This window comes from Ascaphus truei, unplaced genomic scaffold, assembly GCF_040206685.1.
Source record: "Ascaphus truei isolate aAscTru1 unplaced genomic scaffold, aAscTru1.hap1 HAP1_SCAFFOLD_513, whole genome shotgun sequence".
Taxonomy (NCBI): Eukaryota; Metazoa; Chordata; class Amphibia; order Anura; family Ascaphidae; genus Ascaphus; species Ascaphus truei.
The window spans coordinates 181,315-199,363 of NW_027456844.1; the positions used below are offsets into that span (position 1 = coordinate 181,315).

Here is an 18,049-nt window from a genome sequence, read left to right on the forward strand (position 1 = left end):
GCTCTTAGTGTATGCCATTTAATAACAAATTAGCCATATTTTTATTCTATTTTTAAGATATAATTGCTACCATATTATATCAAGCATCATCACATATGAAAATGTAAAGTAGTAAAGAGAGACAATAATCAGGGTTTACCAACATACCCCAGCCTGTCAGCTAGATTATGGATACTCAAACCAGTTTGTTGCTAGTGCCTCATGGATTGGTATTATTCCCATGTTTGGATTTTGGAATCCTATTAATGGGTTTCAGTATTATGTGACTGTTTTACTTCTCTAGAACCTAAAGATAGTATTCATTCAATTTTAATTCTAAATATTTTTTTTTTGCACTTAAAAGAGGAATATGAATACAATAATTATTGTTCCTGAAACGTGTGCTACTACCGGTAAATGATTTAAAAATACTGTCAGATTACAGAGATCTTGTTGGTATCTTCAGAAACAACACATTTCATAACACATTTTCATTGAGCAGCTACTGACTTTGCTTTATGTAAGCCATCTTCCCCAAACTGTGACGCTGTCTTACTCTTCACTATGCTTGAGATTTTATACCCATAATTGGAACTGAACTCTTCTCCGACACAAGGTACGCATCTTCACAGTGGGGCCTTTGTAGCATTTATTTTAACAAGTGCTAAGAATGCTGTAAACAAAGCACAGGCTTTACAATGAGATGTTCTTCTCTGGGGTACATATATACCTATACATATTTTGAAATCCATACAATTATTCCCTTCTGCACTGTCTCCCTAATATTACCAATTGACTGAATGAGGGAGAGGGAGAGAGAGACTGGCTGGCTTTTTGGAATGTTACATGTACACATTGTTGTATAATCTGTTGCAGTGCGTTGGTGCTTCAAGCAAACTATTTGAAATCCGTGTTACAATACATTATGGGCAAGTACCCTACATTTTCAATTTCTTCACACTTGAAGAAGATGCCTGTAAGGTTCCTAAAGCTTTATTCTAGAATGTAATGTACAGTATGAGAAACTCTGTTGATCCCCTAAGAGGTATCAAACCCTAGAACGAATCTGACATTTCTTCAATAGAACACTGAGAACCAGACATTAGTTTATGGTACATGAAGTGTGAAATGAAACCCTCAATTATTCAAAATACTGTAAAGACCAAACATAATCAAGAATCTCTCTTGACATTCCCTTGCTCTCCTGTTATCTTCAATGTTGATCCCTTTATCTCCCATTCAAAAAAAATCCTGAAAGCTTCCTTGACCATTGAAATCTACTCTATTTTTCATAACACTTCCATACTCTTATCTTTAGCCTTAGGCTGAGTCGCTGGTGTTGACGGCAGCCCATGCGGTGGTGTGCGTGCCGCACACATGACACTAACCTCAATCAGGCTGGCCGCTGTGTGTTCATGTGTGTTGGCTCATTCGGTGTGGTGGTGCATCATCCAGCAGGGGAGACAACACAATTTTCTTCCTGTGCGGCGATGCGGTCACATGGTGTGCTGGGAGCCAATAGCAGAGCAGATATAGTATCTTGGACCAATGGGAGGGCAGTGCTTTGAGCTGCCGTGCTTTGTGTTGTGCCTGTGTTGTGCCTGACGTCATTTTGGCCATGCCTCCCATCGCTCCTTACAGACCGGAGATCGCGGTTTTAAGCTCTTCACGCTCCTCAGGACACCAAGCGCGTGTGCAGCAGCCACCACCGAGGACTTAGCCTTAGCATTAGCTCCCCTTTTTCACTCCCTGGTCCCTCAATATTCTACTCCTGTTTCTTGTCCTATTGTAGCAATGTTTAGTGTCCTTATATCACTCTCTTGTCAAACTTCTCCCCTGCCCACCTGTTTCCATCATGCCCCTCAAATGCTACTCTTCTAAACCTGTCCTTATTGTGTTTCACTCGATCTCCTGCCATAATCTTTTCCTATGTTGATGTAGCCAGGTCCCTTGTTGGTAGCGGGGCCGTGTGCGAGCAGCGCGCGTCTCCCTCTTTCATGCGGCCGGTTGCAAGGGACACGAGCGGGCCGGTTGCCGGGGACGCGAGCGGGCCGGTTGCCGGGGACGCGGTCGCGTCGCGAAGGTCCCGGCGGCTTGCGGAGCAGGGCGCCGCCATTACTAAGTGCGTTGCGCATGCGCAAGGGCACAGAAGCGCCGGGAGGAATGCAGGAAGGTTGCGCATGCGCAGAGCAGGGCAGTCCACCTCCAGGGTGCACAGGGGCAGAGCCACATGACCCCAGGGAGCCAATAGGGCTGCAGCATCTCCCTGCAAGGAGATTGATACATTTTCGCGCGCTGAGCCACGCTAGTCAGTGCAGGACCGGGAGAGCTAGGGGAAGGAGGTGAGTGCAGGGGTCTGTGACTCACTGCAATAGGCCAGAAAACCCCTAGGCCCCAGATAAGTCCTGACCTCTCCCAGCTTGTGGTGCATAGGGACTGGCCCTAAGTTAGTATCTATCCCTTTAGTGTTAGTGGTAGATAGGGACACAGCGGACGCTGCACTCCCGGAACGGAGGCTTGGGCTCAGGCCTACGCCACAGAGACAGAGACTATATCCAGGGTGGGATCGCCCCTGGCGGACCCCGTGCGAGGAGACCCGGGATCAGGAAGCATCAACAAGCGACTGATCCTTTGTGAAGTTGTTTGCTGATCCGAGCGCCGGAGCGCTCGGCAGGTACCTCATAAGTGCCAACCTATACCATCTTAACATTATCTATTCACATAGTGGCAGCGCTGACCACGGGGAATCAAGGGGTAGGCTGTGGACACGTGTGGGGATACACGGTGGTGGGCGGGTATACTCCTAGTGGAGTAAGAGACACTGAGAGGACTGAGTTACCTGGGCGGAGATAAACCCTTGAGGGGGAGTGTTATTAGTGTATGTTATAAGAGTGTGTTATTGCCTGCATATATATTTTGCGTTACAGTAAACTGGTTATATATATATTCCTGAGCACGTGGTTATTGTATATGTGGGTCCTGTGTAGCCAAACTTCTACACAGGCGGCACACTTTATCCGAGTGCGGCTCATTCCGCAAGCCAGGAAATGTCCCGGCTTGCGAGCCGCACTCCCTCAGCGTGCCGCGCATCACCGATGCGCGGTCACGCATCATCGGGTGCCTGTGCCGCCTGTACGCGTGCCCAGGGCTCCCCGAGGGAGCCCTGGTGTCGCGTGGTTGTCACGACGGCGGCGGGACGTTCCGGGGGACCCGGCGGACCCGGTAAGGAGAGGGGGAAGCCCCGATCGGCGGGCCTCTCCTCCGAGGCTTCGGCGCGCGCCCGGCACCCTCCGGCGCGCGCCAGGTTACTGCTGCGGCCGAGAACGGGCAAATGCTCGAATAAACTCGGCCGCAGCAGTATATATCCCTAGAACCCTACACAGGTGGAGGCGCTGAAACCAAGAACGGTCCAGAGGATTCACCCCAGGCTCTCACTGGCGGAGGCTCAGACCTTCTGTGAGCCTGACAGGTATAACGCACCACACCTGGTAACATATAGGTTCCCCCTTACATTCATATATATGTATATGTGACTGGGTGGGGTGGAACAACCGTTACATTACATATACATTATAGACCCTGTGCCATCCTCCCAGTCATTCTATACATTCAAGTCTGTTGTAACCTTCCTTTATCATCCCAAATGTTAGCCTCAAGTTTGATTGCTGTCTAGGAATCTGCTCTGAATTCTTTTTGTTCACATGGTCTCTGTTTCAGTCATTTTCTGTGTCGTAAAACCGACCAGATTATTATTCTATGCTATGTACTCTGCCTTACATCTGACCATCTAACTTTGAAACAGCTCTTAATCTTTTTTCTGTCATGCATTGTGCACAAAATTAGCAAGCAAGTTATTGTACCTGCCAGCAAAAGCCAGGCTTTAGCATGTACCTAACATTATAACAACCCCGATCCCATGAGGTTAAAACAGTTCATTGAATGTATTAACAACCTTATTTAAGAGGTTCTGGAAGTGTTTAGTGCGTAATAAAAAAAAACTTGACTATACAAAGTACGGAGAAGACAGGAGTCATGTTTCTGGAATAACTATTTGAAGAAGTAGAAGTGTTTTCATGTCTCCACAGGTATCCTGATTCATTCATCTCATTCTCACATCATAAAGTGGTTAGGCTTAAGACAAGGATTCTGGATAGGCACATGAAAATACACTAACATAACAGCTATTTTTCAGTGGATCCACTGATTCTGTATGGTCCCTGTCACAGGCTCAACTATATAATCTATTAACATCGGTTAATACATATTATATTAATATAATATTATAAATATTAAAATGATATATTTTGCAAATGTATTGCACTTTATAATGTATATATCCGAATTATATCCCTACTGTACCTTTGAATGACTCAAAATGTTGAATTAGATGAGCACATTCTTCAATTACTTTCTGTTCTATGCTGCTCTTGCCCATTCCAAAATCACGTAAAGTTGTAATAGTAAATCTTCTCATCATCTTCCAGTTGTCACCGTGGGAAAAAATAACTCCTGAAACAGTGTGTTAAAAGGTTTAGTAAAACAAGAAACAGTAAAAAATGTTTTTAATATATTTATAGAACTAAAATACCAAAAAAAGGGAAGTACCCAGCACTCAAAAAATATAAAGAGATATATGTGATATGCCAAACAAAATGCTTTATCATTAATTAGAGAGATTATATAACACAAAATACAAAATACACTGATAAAAAGAAAAGAGGCAACCACGTGTTACAAATAAAATACAGAGAAAGGGGAGGGAGGGGAAAGGGGGAAAGGAGGGGATGAAAGGAAAAAACAAGGGGAAGAGTGAAAGGAGAACAAGGGGGGCAACGTTTCGGGGATTAAAGCCCTTCTTTTGGCCCGTTCCCAAAGACCAAGTGGGTCTAAGGTACTTCCCTTGACACCCTTTAAAATATAATCTCCCTCAAACAAAAATCTGTGCTGAACAAAACATAAGCCTAAATGAGTATAGAGACAAACAGCTGTAAGCCAGGGGCAGTGGAGCAGGAGCAGGACCAGACTACCAATCAATGCAAAGCACAAGCTGCAGGAGCCCCACCCGGTGCCTCCATTTCCCAGTGACAGCGACGGTTCCAGAAGTGACGTAATCCTCACGGATCGGAACGAGAGAGGTGTGAGGCTGGTGTGCTCTGTCTGTGTTGATTCTTGTGTGTTATCAATGCCTGAGACTGAGCGCCATTTTTTGAGTGCATTGTCTTATTCTTTTTTGTTTGTGTTAGTAAATTGCATATCTGTTTTATGAATATACACAAAGGGCACGTCGCTACACCAAACACACATACACGTTGACAAGAAAAAATCTACCTGGTGCAAGGGAGAAAGCACAAATCAATACACACAAATAATCAAGAGATTATAAACAGCCCCCTATAATTGCACTCAAGGTAGGTGACAGAAATCGTATATATTGTCTACTGATAACTGGCTGGATATTAGCCAAATCCTAGCATAGGATTCACCGCCAAAAGGTCACACTCAAATGAAAATAAAAAAGACTTTAATAGTTATGCTGTAAAAAATGACGAAACACTATAAAAATGCACAACAGTGCATAGATAAAATCCCCAAATGTGTTTGGTCACGGTAACCATATGAACACATTTTGTTCCAAGCATATAGCTAGTAATGAATCAGACGCTATATATAAAGCTGCACTATTGCATACACAGGTATGGTGAATAATAAATGGATATTGCAGGGTTAAAGGAAGGTAGCAGTGGGCTCAATGCAACCACTATGTGATAGGTAATATAACCAGCAAATCCTCTGTATAGGGTAATCAGTAAACTCGGTATAAACTATAACTTGGTCTCTATGAAGGCCCTAGAACAGCTTGGTTAAGACCAATGCACAGAGTGAACCATCACATACAATCGTTGTCAATAATAAACTCTGGATAGCGCACACTGCAAAGTGCGCAAATACAAGCCCCCAGAGGGTTTGAGTAAAGCAGGGCCCAATAGGATAGTATACGACCTGATATCTGATAGCAATAAGCAGCCGTTTTGCTCTGTGTATTCTCAGGAGCAGCCGTTACTCCAAACACAAGCCGCGCATGTCTCAACGTGATGACGTCATGGCGTTCCCCTGGGGGCTTGTATTTGCGCACTTTGCAGTGTGCACTATCCAGAGTTTATTATTGACAACGATTGTATGTGATGGTTCACTCTGTGCATTGGTCTTAACCAAGCTGTTCTAGGGCCTTCATAGAGACCAAGTTATAGTTTATACCGAGTTTACTGATTACCCTATACAGAGGATTTGCTGGTTATATTACCTATCACATAGTGGTTGCATTGAGCCCACTGCTACCTTCCTTTAACCCTGCAATATCCATTTATTATTCACCATACCTGTGTATGCAATAGTTCAGCTTTATATATAGCGTCTGATTCATTACTAGCTATATGCTTGGAACACAATTTGTTCATATGGTTACCGTGACCAAACACATTTGGGGATTTTATCTATGCACTGTTGTGCATTTTTATAGTGTTTCGTCGTTTTTTACAGCATAACTATTAAAGTCTTTTTTATTTTCATTTGAGTGTGACCTTTTGGCGGTGAATCCTATGCTAGGATTTGGTTAATATCCAGCCAGTTATCAGTAGACAATATATACGATTTCTGTTCCCTACCTTGAGTGCAATTATAGGGGGCTGTTTATAATCTCTTGATTATTTGTGTGTATTGATATCTGTTTTATGGTCTGTTTTTCTCTTATTTCTATGAGCGGAGGCTCTGAGGTCTAATATTAGACTGGATCTCTGATCTCCATCCCATAGCTGCAATACTGAAGTTCCAGTCACCACTTTAAGAGGTTTAACCTCTTCATTGCCTTATTCTAATGCATAGCATGTGAGTGTGATGATTTTGGATTTTTCTACTTCTATTTTTTGAAGATTTTTGCTGTGTTTGACTACTTTTCCCCCATTTTATTCTTGCATATACTGTACCAGGGAGTATTTGTGCTCCGTATTCTGTACCAAACAATTCTAAAGACGATTGGGAAAAGTATTTTTTCATTGGAGCTGCCCTATTCACTATGGTTCTTGTATTGTGACGTAAATAATTCTTATTATATTCATTTTTCACATGTCACTGTGTTGGTTTAATTGTACTTTCATTTACAAGAGAAATTTGTGCTTTAACTTCTTCACTTCTGTTCTTTGATTATACGACAGTATTGCAAATAACTGTATGTTTCTAGATACAGTATTGTATATATAATGTGATTCGAGCAGCAATATCATCCTCAAAGCAAATATAGTGTCTAATATCTAGGAGACTATTGAATTCAGCAACTACACGTATTTGCATCAATACTGTAGGTCCCGGCATGCCTAGGAGAATATTTCATTTATGCTACAGTGTATGGAGCATCTGAGTAGTAAATGCTTTCAGAGGTATGTGAAAGAAGGGAGAATACTGTTTGTCTTCTTAAGACACTTTACTAAGAAGAAATAAAAATTCATATTTGTATAATAACTATTTCAAGAAGTAGATGAGTAGAACCATCTTTGTCAATGAAAACATGGCATCCCTGTTTGTGACAGGACACTGGGATTAGCGACGTGCAACATGTTTGTTCACAAACCGAGCAAAAATAGCCTATTTAAATTAAATTATTTCATGAATCTCTCAGGTGTATTAACAGGTAGCTGTCTCTATTTGGAGGTATACACTGTAATTCAATGTTCATTCTACTTAAAAGGACTCCTGTTTCTCTGTTCATTAGAGCCCTATTTTAGAATTTGGATCGAATTCAAGCACTATGGTATTTGCGAAACCTTCTGCAAAAATTTAGTAAAATTTGAAGACATTTGCACATCTCTTACTCAGATGCTGGACCACTCAGTGTGACCCAGTATGGTACTGTATTTCTTATCATGAAAATGCAGTCAAGTTCTGGTTCTCAAAGTCTTGTTTTCCAATAGAAATGCAGTGCTATTGCCAAATGCACTGGTATTAGAATATGGAAACCAGAACTTGATCAGAATCTCATGATTAAATAAAGGCAACTTTTACATACTGTAAATATGGGCTTATTAAAACTGTTTTCTGTAGCAATGTACCTTGTATACAGTATTTCAATATACATAGATGTAACCAAACTCATGTCCCTCAAGGCCAGACACAGGGCTGCAGTAAGAAGTGGGGTCTTGGTGAATGCAGATAAAAACAAACAATGAAGAAGCACCAGGTAGCTATGCCTGCCTCCTCACCAGAGCAGCAACTTCCCAACCTCCATTGTCTTGGAATGAGATAGTAATCCCAGGGAGACAGTAAAACAATATGCATTTTTAAATCTAACTATCAGGCTGTCTTTCTCAATAGAGTTGGTTTGTATGAGAAGCAAACATGCAATCCCTACAAGCTCTAACCCAAGCACCCACCACATAATATATAGATTTCTGTCAAAAGGAGTGCTACTGAACGTGGCCAAATGAATACTACAAAAGACAAAAATACCCAATGCTACATCCAATATGACACAAAAAACAGAGTTAAATAGTTATATGTTAGTTTTCTCATGAGTAAGGGTCATTTAGTTAAACCCTTTGACCAAAGCATTATAAGCCTGCAGCCACGTCATGGCATAACCAATATGCAGGTTCTAACACTAACTCTAGCTTTACCTCTACAGTAGAGGGAGAAATGTCTCAATAGACATAGGGGCCTATGCACTAAGCTCCGATAAGCCACTAATCGAGGCCTTATCACCAAAAAAGCCTACTGCGATTACCTGTACCAATTAATTTGCATAGTGGTACATCATACCCATATATAATGGTCATGATAAGCCACTATAGCAGTCAATGGTCACCCTAATAAAAAAAGCATGAAGGCCACAAATACACAATAATAAAAGATAATAATAAAACCCATGTGGACAACCCGTGGACACCCACACACCCTCTGGGACCATCCAAGGGCTCCAAGACACCCAAGGGGACCACCCGAGGGCCCCCATACACCCGTCGGGACCACTTGGGGTCAAAAGGACACCTGCGGGGACACCTGGAGGCCCACGGACATCCACAGGGACCACCCGAGAACCCCCAGACAACCCCGGGGACAATCCAGGGACTACTTTGGGGCCCCCGGACACCCGCAGGGACCACCCAAGAACCCCCGCTGGCCTCTTGTATCAATCCTATGTATATAAAAAAATGATGTTTTTATGTGGGGCACAGGGGTTTGGTGGGTTGTGTATTGGTGGTTATTACATATTATAATGTTTACTAGGGGAAGAGGGGGTGAATGGAGGGCCAAGTACCCACTTCACACCCCCTCTGACTTCAATAAACCTGCTATTGTTCCTTAACCCCTTCATTGCCTTAGCGGTTATCAACTAAGGTAATGAAGCTGCTTGAATGTAATTTTTTATTAATATTGTGCTGGAGTTGGTGGTCTCCTGAGATGAAGCACTTTGATTTTAGCCTTGGGGACCCCGATATGGGGTGCCGGTACCTCCTTTATTATTTAAATCCCCCGGTCACGTGACGCGGACGATTTAAAAATGGCTGTGATACCGGCACCAGATGCCCCATAACAGGACCTGTAACTTGGGAAGCAGGGGTTCACGGAGGCTGAAATCAAAGCGCTTCAGCTCAGGAGACTCCCTGCTCCCGCAAAGTATTAATAACATTTTAATTTAAGCAGCTTCATTACCATAGCAGATAGCCGCTACGGTAACATATTTGTTTACATTTTTAATTTGGGTTTTAATACTAATGTAGGACATTAGTACAGATCCCCACAAGGAGTCAGTGGAATGAAAACCCATAATTACCCATCCACATAACAATCTAAAAAAAAGCTGTTTTCCAATTATTGCCCTGAGATCAGCAGTATTGCAACTTAATGAATATGGCCCTTATTCCATGAGTGGCAAAGCAAGACAAAGAAGATTGTCTCCCTGGACCAAGTATACATTTGGCCAGATCGTCCATCTTCATGGACTTTGGATGATGCAGACCCTCAGACAAGGAAGAGGTGGGAAGGAACATGGAGTGGATAATATGGGCTTTATAGCTCACAGGAAGGAAGAGTCTGGGCACTACAAATTTCTGCTTGTGAATTTTTTTTTATTTAGCCAGTGTGATGACGTTTCGGCCCCAAGGGCCTTTCTCAAATGCTAATGGCATAATCATTTGAGAAAGGCCCTTGGGACCGAAACGTCATCACACTGGCTAAATAAAAAAATTTCCACAAGCAGAAATCCGTAGTGCCCAGACTCTTCCTTCCTATTTGACTTGGAATACCACTCAGAGATTCCTGAACCAGGAGCACCGGTATTTATTATCCTTTTCTTTGTTGGGGAGTGCAGCATTCACCTTCTAATTTGTTTTGCTTGCTTTATAGCTCACAGAACAGAACCATTCTCTCCGCTTCTATGTCTCACAGCTTTCATAAGATTTTTACTATGTTTGAAGGGTACAAAAATACCAATGACATGTTGATATTTAACAAGTTGAGCAAAGATGTGTAGTGAAAAGTCTTTCCAATAAACACAGTGCCCATTGTTAGTTTAGTAGTAAATGGTTAGAAGCAAAGTTTGCAGTGAGTGTGCTGGGCATGCTGATTATGCCCCTTATAGTCCAGTGTTGTGACTGCAAGTTCTAAAATTACCTAAGCAAAATATTACGATCAATTTGTTGTGATGAATCTGTATGTTGCTTTCTAATAGACACATTGGGGGTAATATACACTGTATCAAAGTAAAGAAAATATGAATATATACTTTTTTGAATTAGCAGTTTTTATCATGTTCCTGTGTATGACAGATCCAGTATGGTCTTCCTCCCTCCAGCAACAAAAAAGAGGTACATGAAGAATTTACCAGGTAGTGTTAGGACCTGCAAATTGGTCATGCCTTGATGTTGGCTGCAGGCTTATAACACTTTGGCCAAAGGGTTTAACTAAATGACCCTTACTCATGAGCAGAATTGCACTGAAGTGTTGTACTATATGTTGTGTCACGTTGCATGTTGCGCTGGGCATTTCTGTTTTTGTAAATATAGAACTTTGTTTATGCACCGTTACATTTACTGTTTGTGTCAAATGTAAGAGTGTTCTACACCTAAAACAAACTATTAACGAAAAAAATGTATGTCACTCTGTGACAGGGCCTTAACCCCTGTCTATATAGGGCTCCAAACAGAAATCCTGTATCTGGCTGATGAGTCCAGCAGCGAACTGGTTAACTGCAGCTACAGCGGACTCTGGAACCTGTCAGTGCAATCACCCCTGGAACACCAACCCAGACCCTGGACTATGGGAAAGAGCACCCTTACACCAGGTAACTCTTTGGACTTTGGGGTTAGAGGATGGAAAGAGGCCAAACCTTCTGCCCTGAAGATAGGGACTGGGCAGTATGAGTTAGTCCTTACAGAGTGATAGGTCTGTTTTATTTGTTTATTAGTATGCTGCCTTAAAGTTGTATTGTTTGAAGCTATGAACTGAATAAAAACCAAGGTTTATATTCCCCAATATACAGTATGCCACCCTGGTTATACCTCTGCTCTTATCTCCTGCACACACCATTTTTATTTATTACAATGCAATCTTAAATTCCTATGCAGCACTTTGGGGTCTATATATCAAAGCTAATGTGAAACAATTCTATGCAACAAATGCACACGATTTATCAATGGAAAACAATTGTATTTATTTGATACATATGGTTTAGATAATTTGTCACCCATACTTTTACATTAATACATAACCCCCATTGGTGAGAAGAGAAGCAAGCTAAAATGATGTAATTTGCTTCAGTTTTGCTCCAAATGTGCCATTATACATCATCCGCACAGACTAAAAGTCTTAAAAGTTTTAGATGTTATGTATTGATGGAAGTAAACAAACTTACCCTTTCCTTTATCCATCTTCTGAAAAATTGGAGTTCTTGCCCTTTCTCCAAATTCTTCTGCATGGTTCACAAGAGCATCTTTTACAGTCTCATAACCAGCCAAGACTACCATTTTCTTCATACCCATTTGAATGCTGAACACCGAGCCATATATTTTTGATAGCTTAAATAGAAAATATTACAGATAATAATAAATATAAAAATATTCACGAAAGACAATGGGGCCATTTTAAAACAACTAACCAAATATTTTGGTCTGTGTTCATTTGTACAAGCAGCAGATGTATAAAGTCGATTAATCTTGCTTTTTAAGTCTAAAGAAATGTATAGAATCATTTCAAAACAAACAAGTGGAAATTAGATTATAATTAGTAACACTACCTTTATCACACAAAGGGAACGGGTTACGATTGGCGAATGATAATGGAGAAGTAATGCGAACTCATTGCATAAGTGAAAATGGCCAGTTTTATCACTCGTAAAAAACAGTCCCCAATGTGAAGTTGACCAAAAAATATGTGTAAAAGACAGTTTGTGTGGAGGCATTAAAATAAAAGCATATATGGGAGAGCAGAGGATTGTCTTGTCCTAATTTATGTAAATGAGCTCAACATGGGGGCGTACACGTTAAAAAGCACCTGTCTTGTTTTCACATCCAAATTAGAGTTGGATTAACGGCTGTTCTTAATGTAAGACCCCATTTGAATTCTGCTCTAATAGGGACTAGGCTTTAATCAGACTATACTAAAAGACCCCCGCATTTGAAATATCAATTTTCTTGAGCCATTGCTTTAATTGTTGCTCTATTGATTCGCAGACGCATTGTGACAATGTTTGAATTTTTTTAGAAAAGGACAAGACCCCAGAGAAGAAGGGAAATCATTTATAGATCTAGGGTATATATATTTGGCATGCATGAAGATAAGGTACTCCAGAGGTACTGCTTAAAAAATCATAATCTTTGGGGGTTTTTTGGAGCTTTTTTAGGGTGATCTTGAGCTTAAAATACACATTTGATCAACGATGCAGAGATTCCTTCTGCTAGGCTCAGCTGTTGCAGACTGAGGTCAGTTCCCCAAATTAAATATTTTTAGGGCATTGCATAGACATAACTACTGGGCAGAGTCTCACAGTAATGTAAATACACTTTGTCCTACGTTTCACTGTTTTATTTGCACAGTGCTTTCACTATTGACTGTTGAACACAGATTATTGGAGTGCCTCTTTGCCTGCACCACAGAGTATTCTGTGGTGACTCTTTAATATAAGTTAATACAGATATTTTTGTTTTATCCGTAGTGTTTGTATTTTTCTTTACATACCATGTAGTGCTGGGAACCTAGTTGTGTGTTCTATGCATTACTATTGTTTTCAATGGAGCCACAGTCATTCTTGCGAAAAATATTGTGGTACAAATAATGTCTGTCACATCTGTATGTTTACAGTAGTGCAGTCACTTTTACACTGTACATAGTCCCTTTACAGTATAGAGAGTGCAAAACTGTTAAAAATACGATGTCAATTTAATTAAAATTTAATAGGTTGAAAGACCTTTAGCGAATTATCTCTCAGCTCAACATATATAGTCACAGCTAAAAATAACAGCAGTATTCAGATATTTATATTTGCTTATTACTCCTTTTCCCCCCACCCCCTAGCTGGTAGACAGAATGGCAGAAACATGAATTTACCTTCATTAAAGTCTGATGGGGTTTCTTCAAATCTATAATATGCAAATTTCCAATCAGGGGTAGGCATCTGGGACCAGGAGGGAAATTGTTGTCTGTGCTTTTAGTCCAGCTGTTCAAAACCTTTAGGATATATAAAACAGTGAGTGCAAGTACAACATATGTTACTACAGAATATGCCACATCCATTTCTATAATCAGCAGGATTTCAGATGACAAACAGGTTGGTTGAATGTCAGTTTAAAACTCAAACTCTTGGGCATAGTTTCCTACTTTATAAACCCTCCTCTCCCCCTTTTTCTATCACACAAAGTGCCACCCACATTTTTTTTTTTTCAACTTTCAATTTTTATTGGAAAGTACAATTACAACCAGTATTCCACAGCCCGTTGTTGCATTTCCATTTTTGTCAAACTACATGTAGTGACAACAATTAGACGTGACTACTTGACACAGGACAAACAAAACCGGACAGACTTGACAGGGAGACAGGGATAGAGGGTGGGCGGGGGGGAGGGGGTATGGGGGCAGGGGGGTAGTGTGTTTCCAGGCTCTGGAGAGGGTGAGAAGTTTTGTCTTGTTCGAGATTTCTCGGCCTACGTAACGAGTTCTGACTTCGACTGGTTTTGCAAGGGCTCTATTACCCATCGGATTATTATTCCCCTCATATCTATGGCTCCCGGGCAGTCTGAAAGCTGTGCGTCACTATGTCATATTGTCTAATCTGACCATAAAGGAGATCGTATTTGGTTTCATTAATGCAAGATTGAGGCGGCGTCCACTCCAGGGGTTTCTTCCTGGGTCAACCATGGATCCCAAACTTTTAGAAAATTTGTGCCGGAGTCATTAACTAAACTCATTAATTGTTCCATCCGGCAAACATGCCAAATTCTGTTTCTGATTTTAGGGATAGTTGGTAGCTCCTGCTGTTTCCATAGTGCTGCAATCTCACATCTCGTGGCGGTAGCAAAGTGCGCGATTAATTTGTGCGACGCATTTGACAGACCCTGGATCCGCCTGCCCAAAAGGAACAGCCACGGGTCCAGGGGGATCTCCAAATCGAGAATCCGCTGAATCCAATCTCTGATTTTTTCCCAAATGGGGGCCACTTTAGTGCAAGACCACAGCATATGTCGGAGATCTGCTGCCTCCCCACACTGTTTAGGGCAGAGAGGAGAGTAGCCTGTTACAAATTTCACTAAGCGCGTCGGAGTATAATACCACCTCATGAGGACTTTATATGCGTTCTCCTTTATTGTGGTGCAGATTGAGCTTTTTGCCGCCGCCTGAATAATTCTGTCCCATTCGTTGTCCTCTAAAGTCTCTCCTAGGTCATATTCCCACTGCTTCATGTAACTCAGTCTATTGTCAATGGGCGACTTCTGGCAGATCACTTCCCTGTACATTCTAGACGTGAGTCCCCTAGTGTCCGTATCTCTGGAACACAGCTGCTCAAAATTTGTTCGTGCCGGTCTTATTGGTGTTTTGTTGTAGAAATCCCTGATCTGGAGGTACCTAAAAAATTCGCTATTTGGCATATTCTTAGAAGATTTAATTTGTTCAAATGTTTGTATGGTCCTTTTGCCCTCCAGATCTTTTAGACGGGAGAATCCCTTCTGAGTCCAAATTAAGAAATTTTTGCTATTCAGGCCCGGAGCAAAGTCTGGGTTGCCCATTATTGGTGTCATTACTGACGCCTTGGTTGTCAGGTTACATTTAAACTTCGTGGCCTCCCAGACATTTAACGAATTGACCATGGTCTGTAGCGGATTGTTCATCTTGCGTACCCCTTCTCTGGGTAGCCAGATTAAATTTCGGATTTCAATTGGTGCACAACATCTCTTTTCCAACTCGACCCATCTCCGAAGGCTTGGGTCTGTGTGCCATTGGAAAATCTGCCCTAATTGGGCTGCTTTATAGTAGGCCTGCAAGCAAGGCACCGCTAGCCCTCCGCGTAGTGTGGGACGTTTTAAAATCCCTTTATTAATTCGTGGGTTTTTCCCATTCCAAATAAATTTCATAATTTTTGACTGGAGGGAGAGGATGTCCGCCTGTACCAATGGGATAGGGAGACTCTGGAAAAGATATAGCATCTTTGGGAGGAGGTTCATTTTCACGCTATGTATCCTCCCAATCCATGAGATATTCCCCTTCATCCAGGTTCGGAGATCCTCCCCCAGTGTCTTTATGATCTTGGGGAAATTTGCTTTATATAAAGTTTTGTATTCCCTCGTGAGATATACCCCTAAATATTTGATCGCAGAGGGTTGCCATTTAAACTGGAAATTGAGGTCAATCAGTTTTTCGATTTCTTTTGGTAAATTAATATTGAGGGCTTCTGATTTTGACTGATTGATCTTAAATCCCGAAATTTGGTTAAATTTGCCCAGTATGTTGAATATATTTGGGAGAGATGTGAGAGGTTTTGTTATTGTGAGAATGACATCGTCCGCATAAAGCGCGGCTTTGTGCATTTGGTCTCCCAATGGGATCCCAGAGATATCTGGGTTAAGTCTAATGTGTGCCGCCAAAGGCTCTATACATAAGGCGAACAGTAGTGGCGACAGCGGGCATCCTTGACGTGTTCCGCTTTTGATTTCAAACTGTTCTGAGGGGAAGCCTTGATATCTCACTCTTGCTGATGGATTTTTATACAGCGCCAGGATGGCCTGCAGGAGGCGTCCCTCAAAGCCAAATGCTCTCAATGTTTCCGAAAGGTAGGGCCAGTCTATTCTATCAAAGGCTTTCTCGGCGTCCAGACTTAACACCATGGATTGTATTTTTTCTTTTTGGGCCAGATCAATCAAATCTATAATTCTCCTGGTGTTATCTGCCGCTTGTCTACCTCCGATAAACCCTACTTGATCCGTGTGTATCAACCCGGGAAGGACACTACCCACCCTGTTGGCTATGAGTTTAGAGTATATTTTAAGGTCCGAGTTAATCAGTGAAATGGGCCGGTAGCTCTTGCAGTCTGCCGGGTCCTTTCCGGGTTTATGGATCACCGAAATTGAGGCTTGGAGCATTTGTGCTGGGAATGAGGCCCCTGCTAAAATTTCGTTGAATAATTTCAACATGTGGGGGGCAAGAATTTTTAAATATTTCTTGTAATATAAATTTGAGAAGCCATCTGGGCCTGGGGATTTAGCTGGTTTTAATGCTTTGATGACCCCAGAGAGTTCCTCCATCGTGAAGTCCGACTGGAGTGCCTCCCTTTCACATCTCTTCAAAATGGGTAATTGCACCTCTTTTAGGAAGGTCCGTAACTCTTCCTTTGTTTTTGGGGTGTGGGTGACCTTATCTCCGTTGTATAATAATTCGTAATATCTTTTGAATTCCCCTGCTATGTTCGCTGGGATGGAGGTAAGGTCCCCGTCCTGGTTTCGAATTGCGTGAATGTGGTAATTTGGAAGCTTGTTTTTTAGCTTATTGACAAGTAGTGTGTCCGGCTTGTTAGCTTTTTCATAGAATTTCCGTTTGGACCAGGTCAGTTCCTTCTCAGCCTGAGTGGAGAGGAGAAGATTAAGGCTATTTTTAGTGGCTATTATTTTGGTTAATGTATGGGCATTTTTATTTTTCTGATGTAAGGAGGAAAGCTCCGATAGCTGGTCCTCTAGTTTCAAAATTTTACTTTCCTGCTCTCTTTTCCTCTTAGCGGCCAGATTGATAATGACCCCCCTGAGGGTAGCCTTATGGGCCTCCCACAGAGTGGAATGGGTAGTCACACTTCCCTCATTCTCCTCGAAGTATTGAGTGATCCGTTCCCCTATTTCCAATTGTAGGGCTGGGATTTTCAACAAGAGTTCATTTAGTTTCCAGTTCGCTCTGGGTCTGTCTAGTGGGATGAGTGTGCATCGCAGCTCTATGGATGCATGGTCGGACCATGAAATATCATGGATCTCGGTGTGAGAGACCCCAGGGACCATTCTGTTGGATACAAGGAAGTAATCTATCCTACTATATGAGTCATGTGGGTGTGAGTAGAAGGTGTATTCTCTCAGTCTCTGGTGCTGTTCCCTCCATATGTCAAGTAATTGGCAGTCACGTAGCCCTTTTTTAATTGTTAGTATAGAGACATACAAGCAATGGGGGAGCGTGGGATTAGAAAAACATTTGACAATAAAAAACAATAAAATACAATAAAATTAATTTGGTTACAACAATATTGCTGGGGGTTGGTGAAAATATTAAATACACTTACACGGCCATGTGCAAGCGGACACGGTAATGTGGTTTCTTTAAGCAATTCCAGTCACTCCCAACAACAGGTAATGGTGGTTTAGAGGGTTTTGAAATAAATATATAAATATATCTGTACTCACACGGCCATGTGTGAGTCCTTGCAGGAAATTGGTAACTTTGGGGTTAAATTAACCCATCTGCATCTCCCCCCAGTGTAGACTCTTCTTTGTTTGCAACCAACGTGGGATTCTAACTCCAGTCTTGGGCATCAGATGGGGACTCTCCCCAGTGGTGGTAGTAG

The 18,049-nt window shown here is 41.9% G+C and overlaps 1 protein-coding gene across 1 annotated transcript in view; it reads right to left on the reverse strand.

Moving 5' to 3' along the window:
• Positions 1-13,825, reverse strand: part of LOC142485023 (cytochrome P450 2K1-like) — a 103,535-nt gene extending 89,710 nt beyond the window's left edge. Inside the window, exons 1-3 of the mRNA XM_075584253.1 lie at positions 13,570-13,825; positions 11,879-12,041; positions 4,339-4,488 (exon numbers count right to left, since the gene is read on the reverse strand). Of these exons, the coding sequence (XP_075440368.1) occupies positions 4,339-4,488; positions 11,879-12,041; positions 13,570-13,755 (499 nt within the window). The 5' untranslated portion in view covers positions 13,756-13,825. The remainder of the gene's footprint in view (positions 1-4,338; positions 4,489-11,878; positions 12,042-13,569) is intronic.
• Between the last annotated feature and the right edge of the window lie 4,224 nt (positions 13,826-18,049).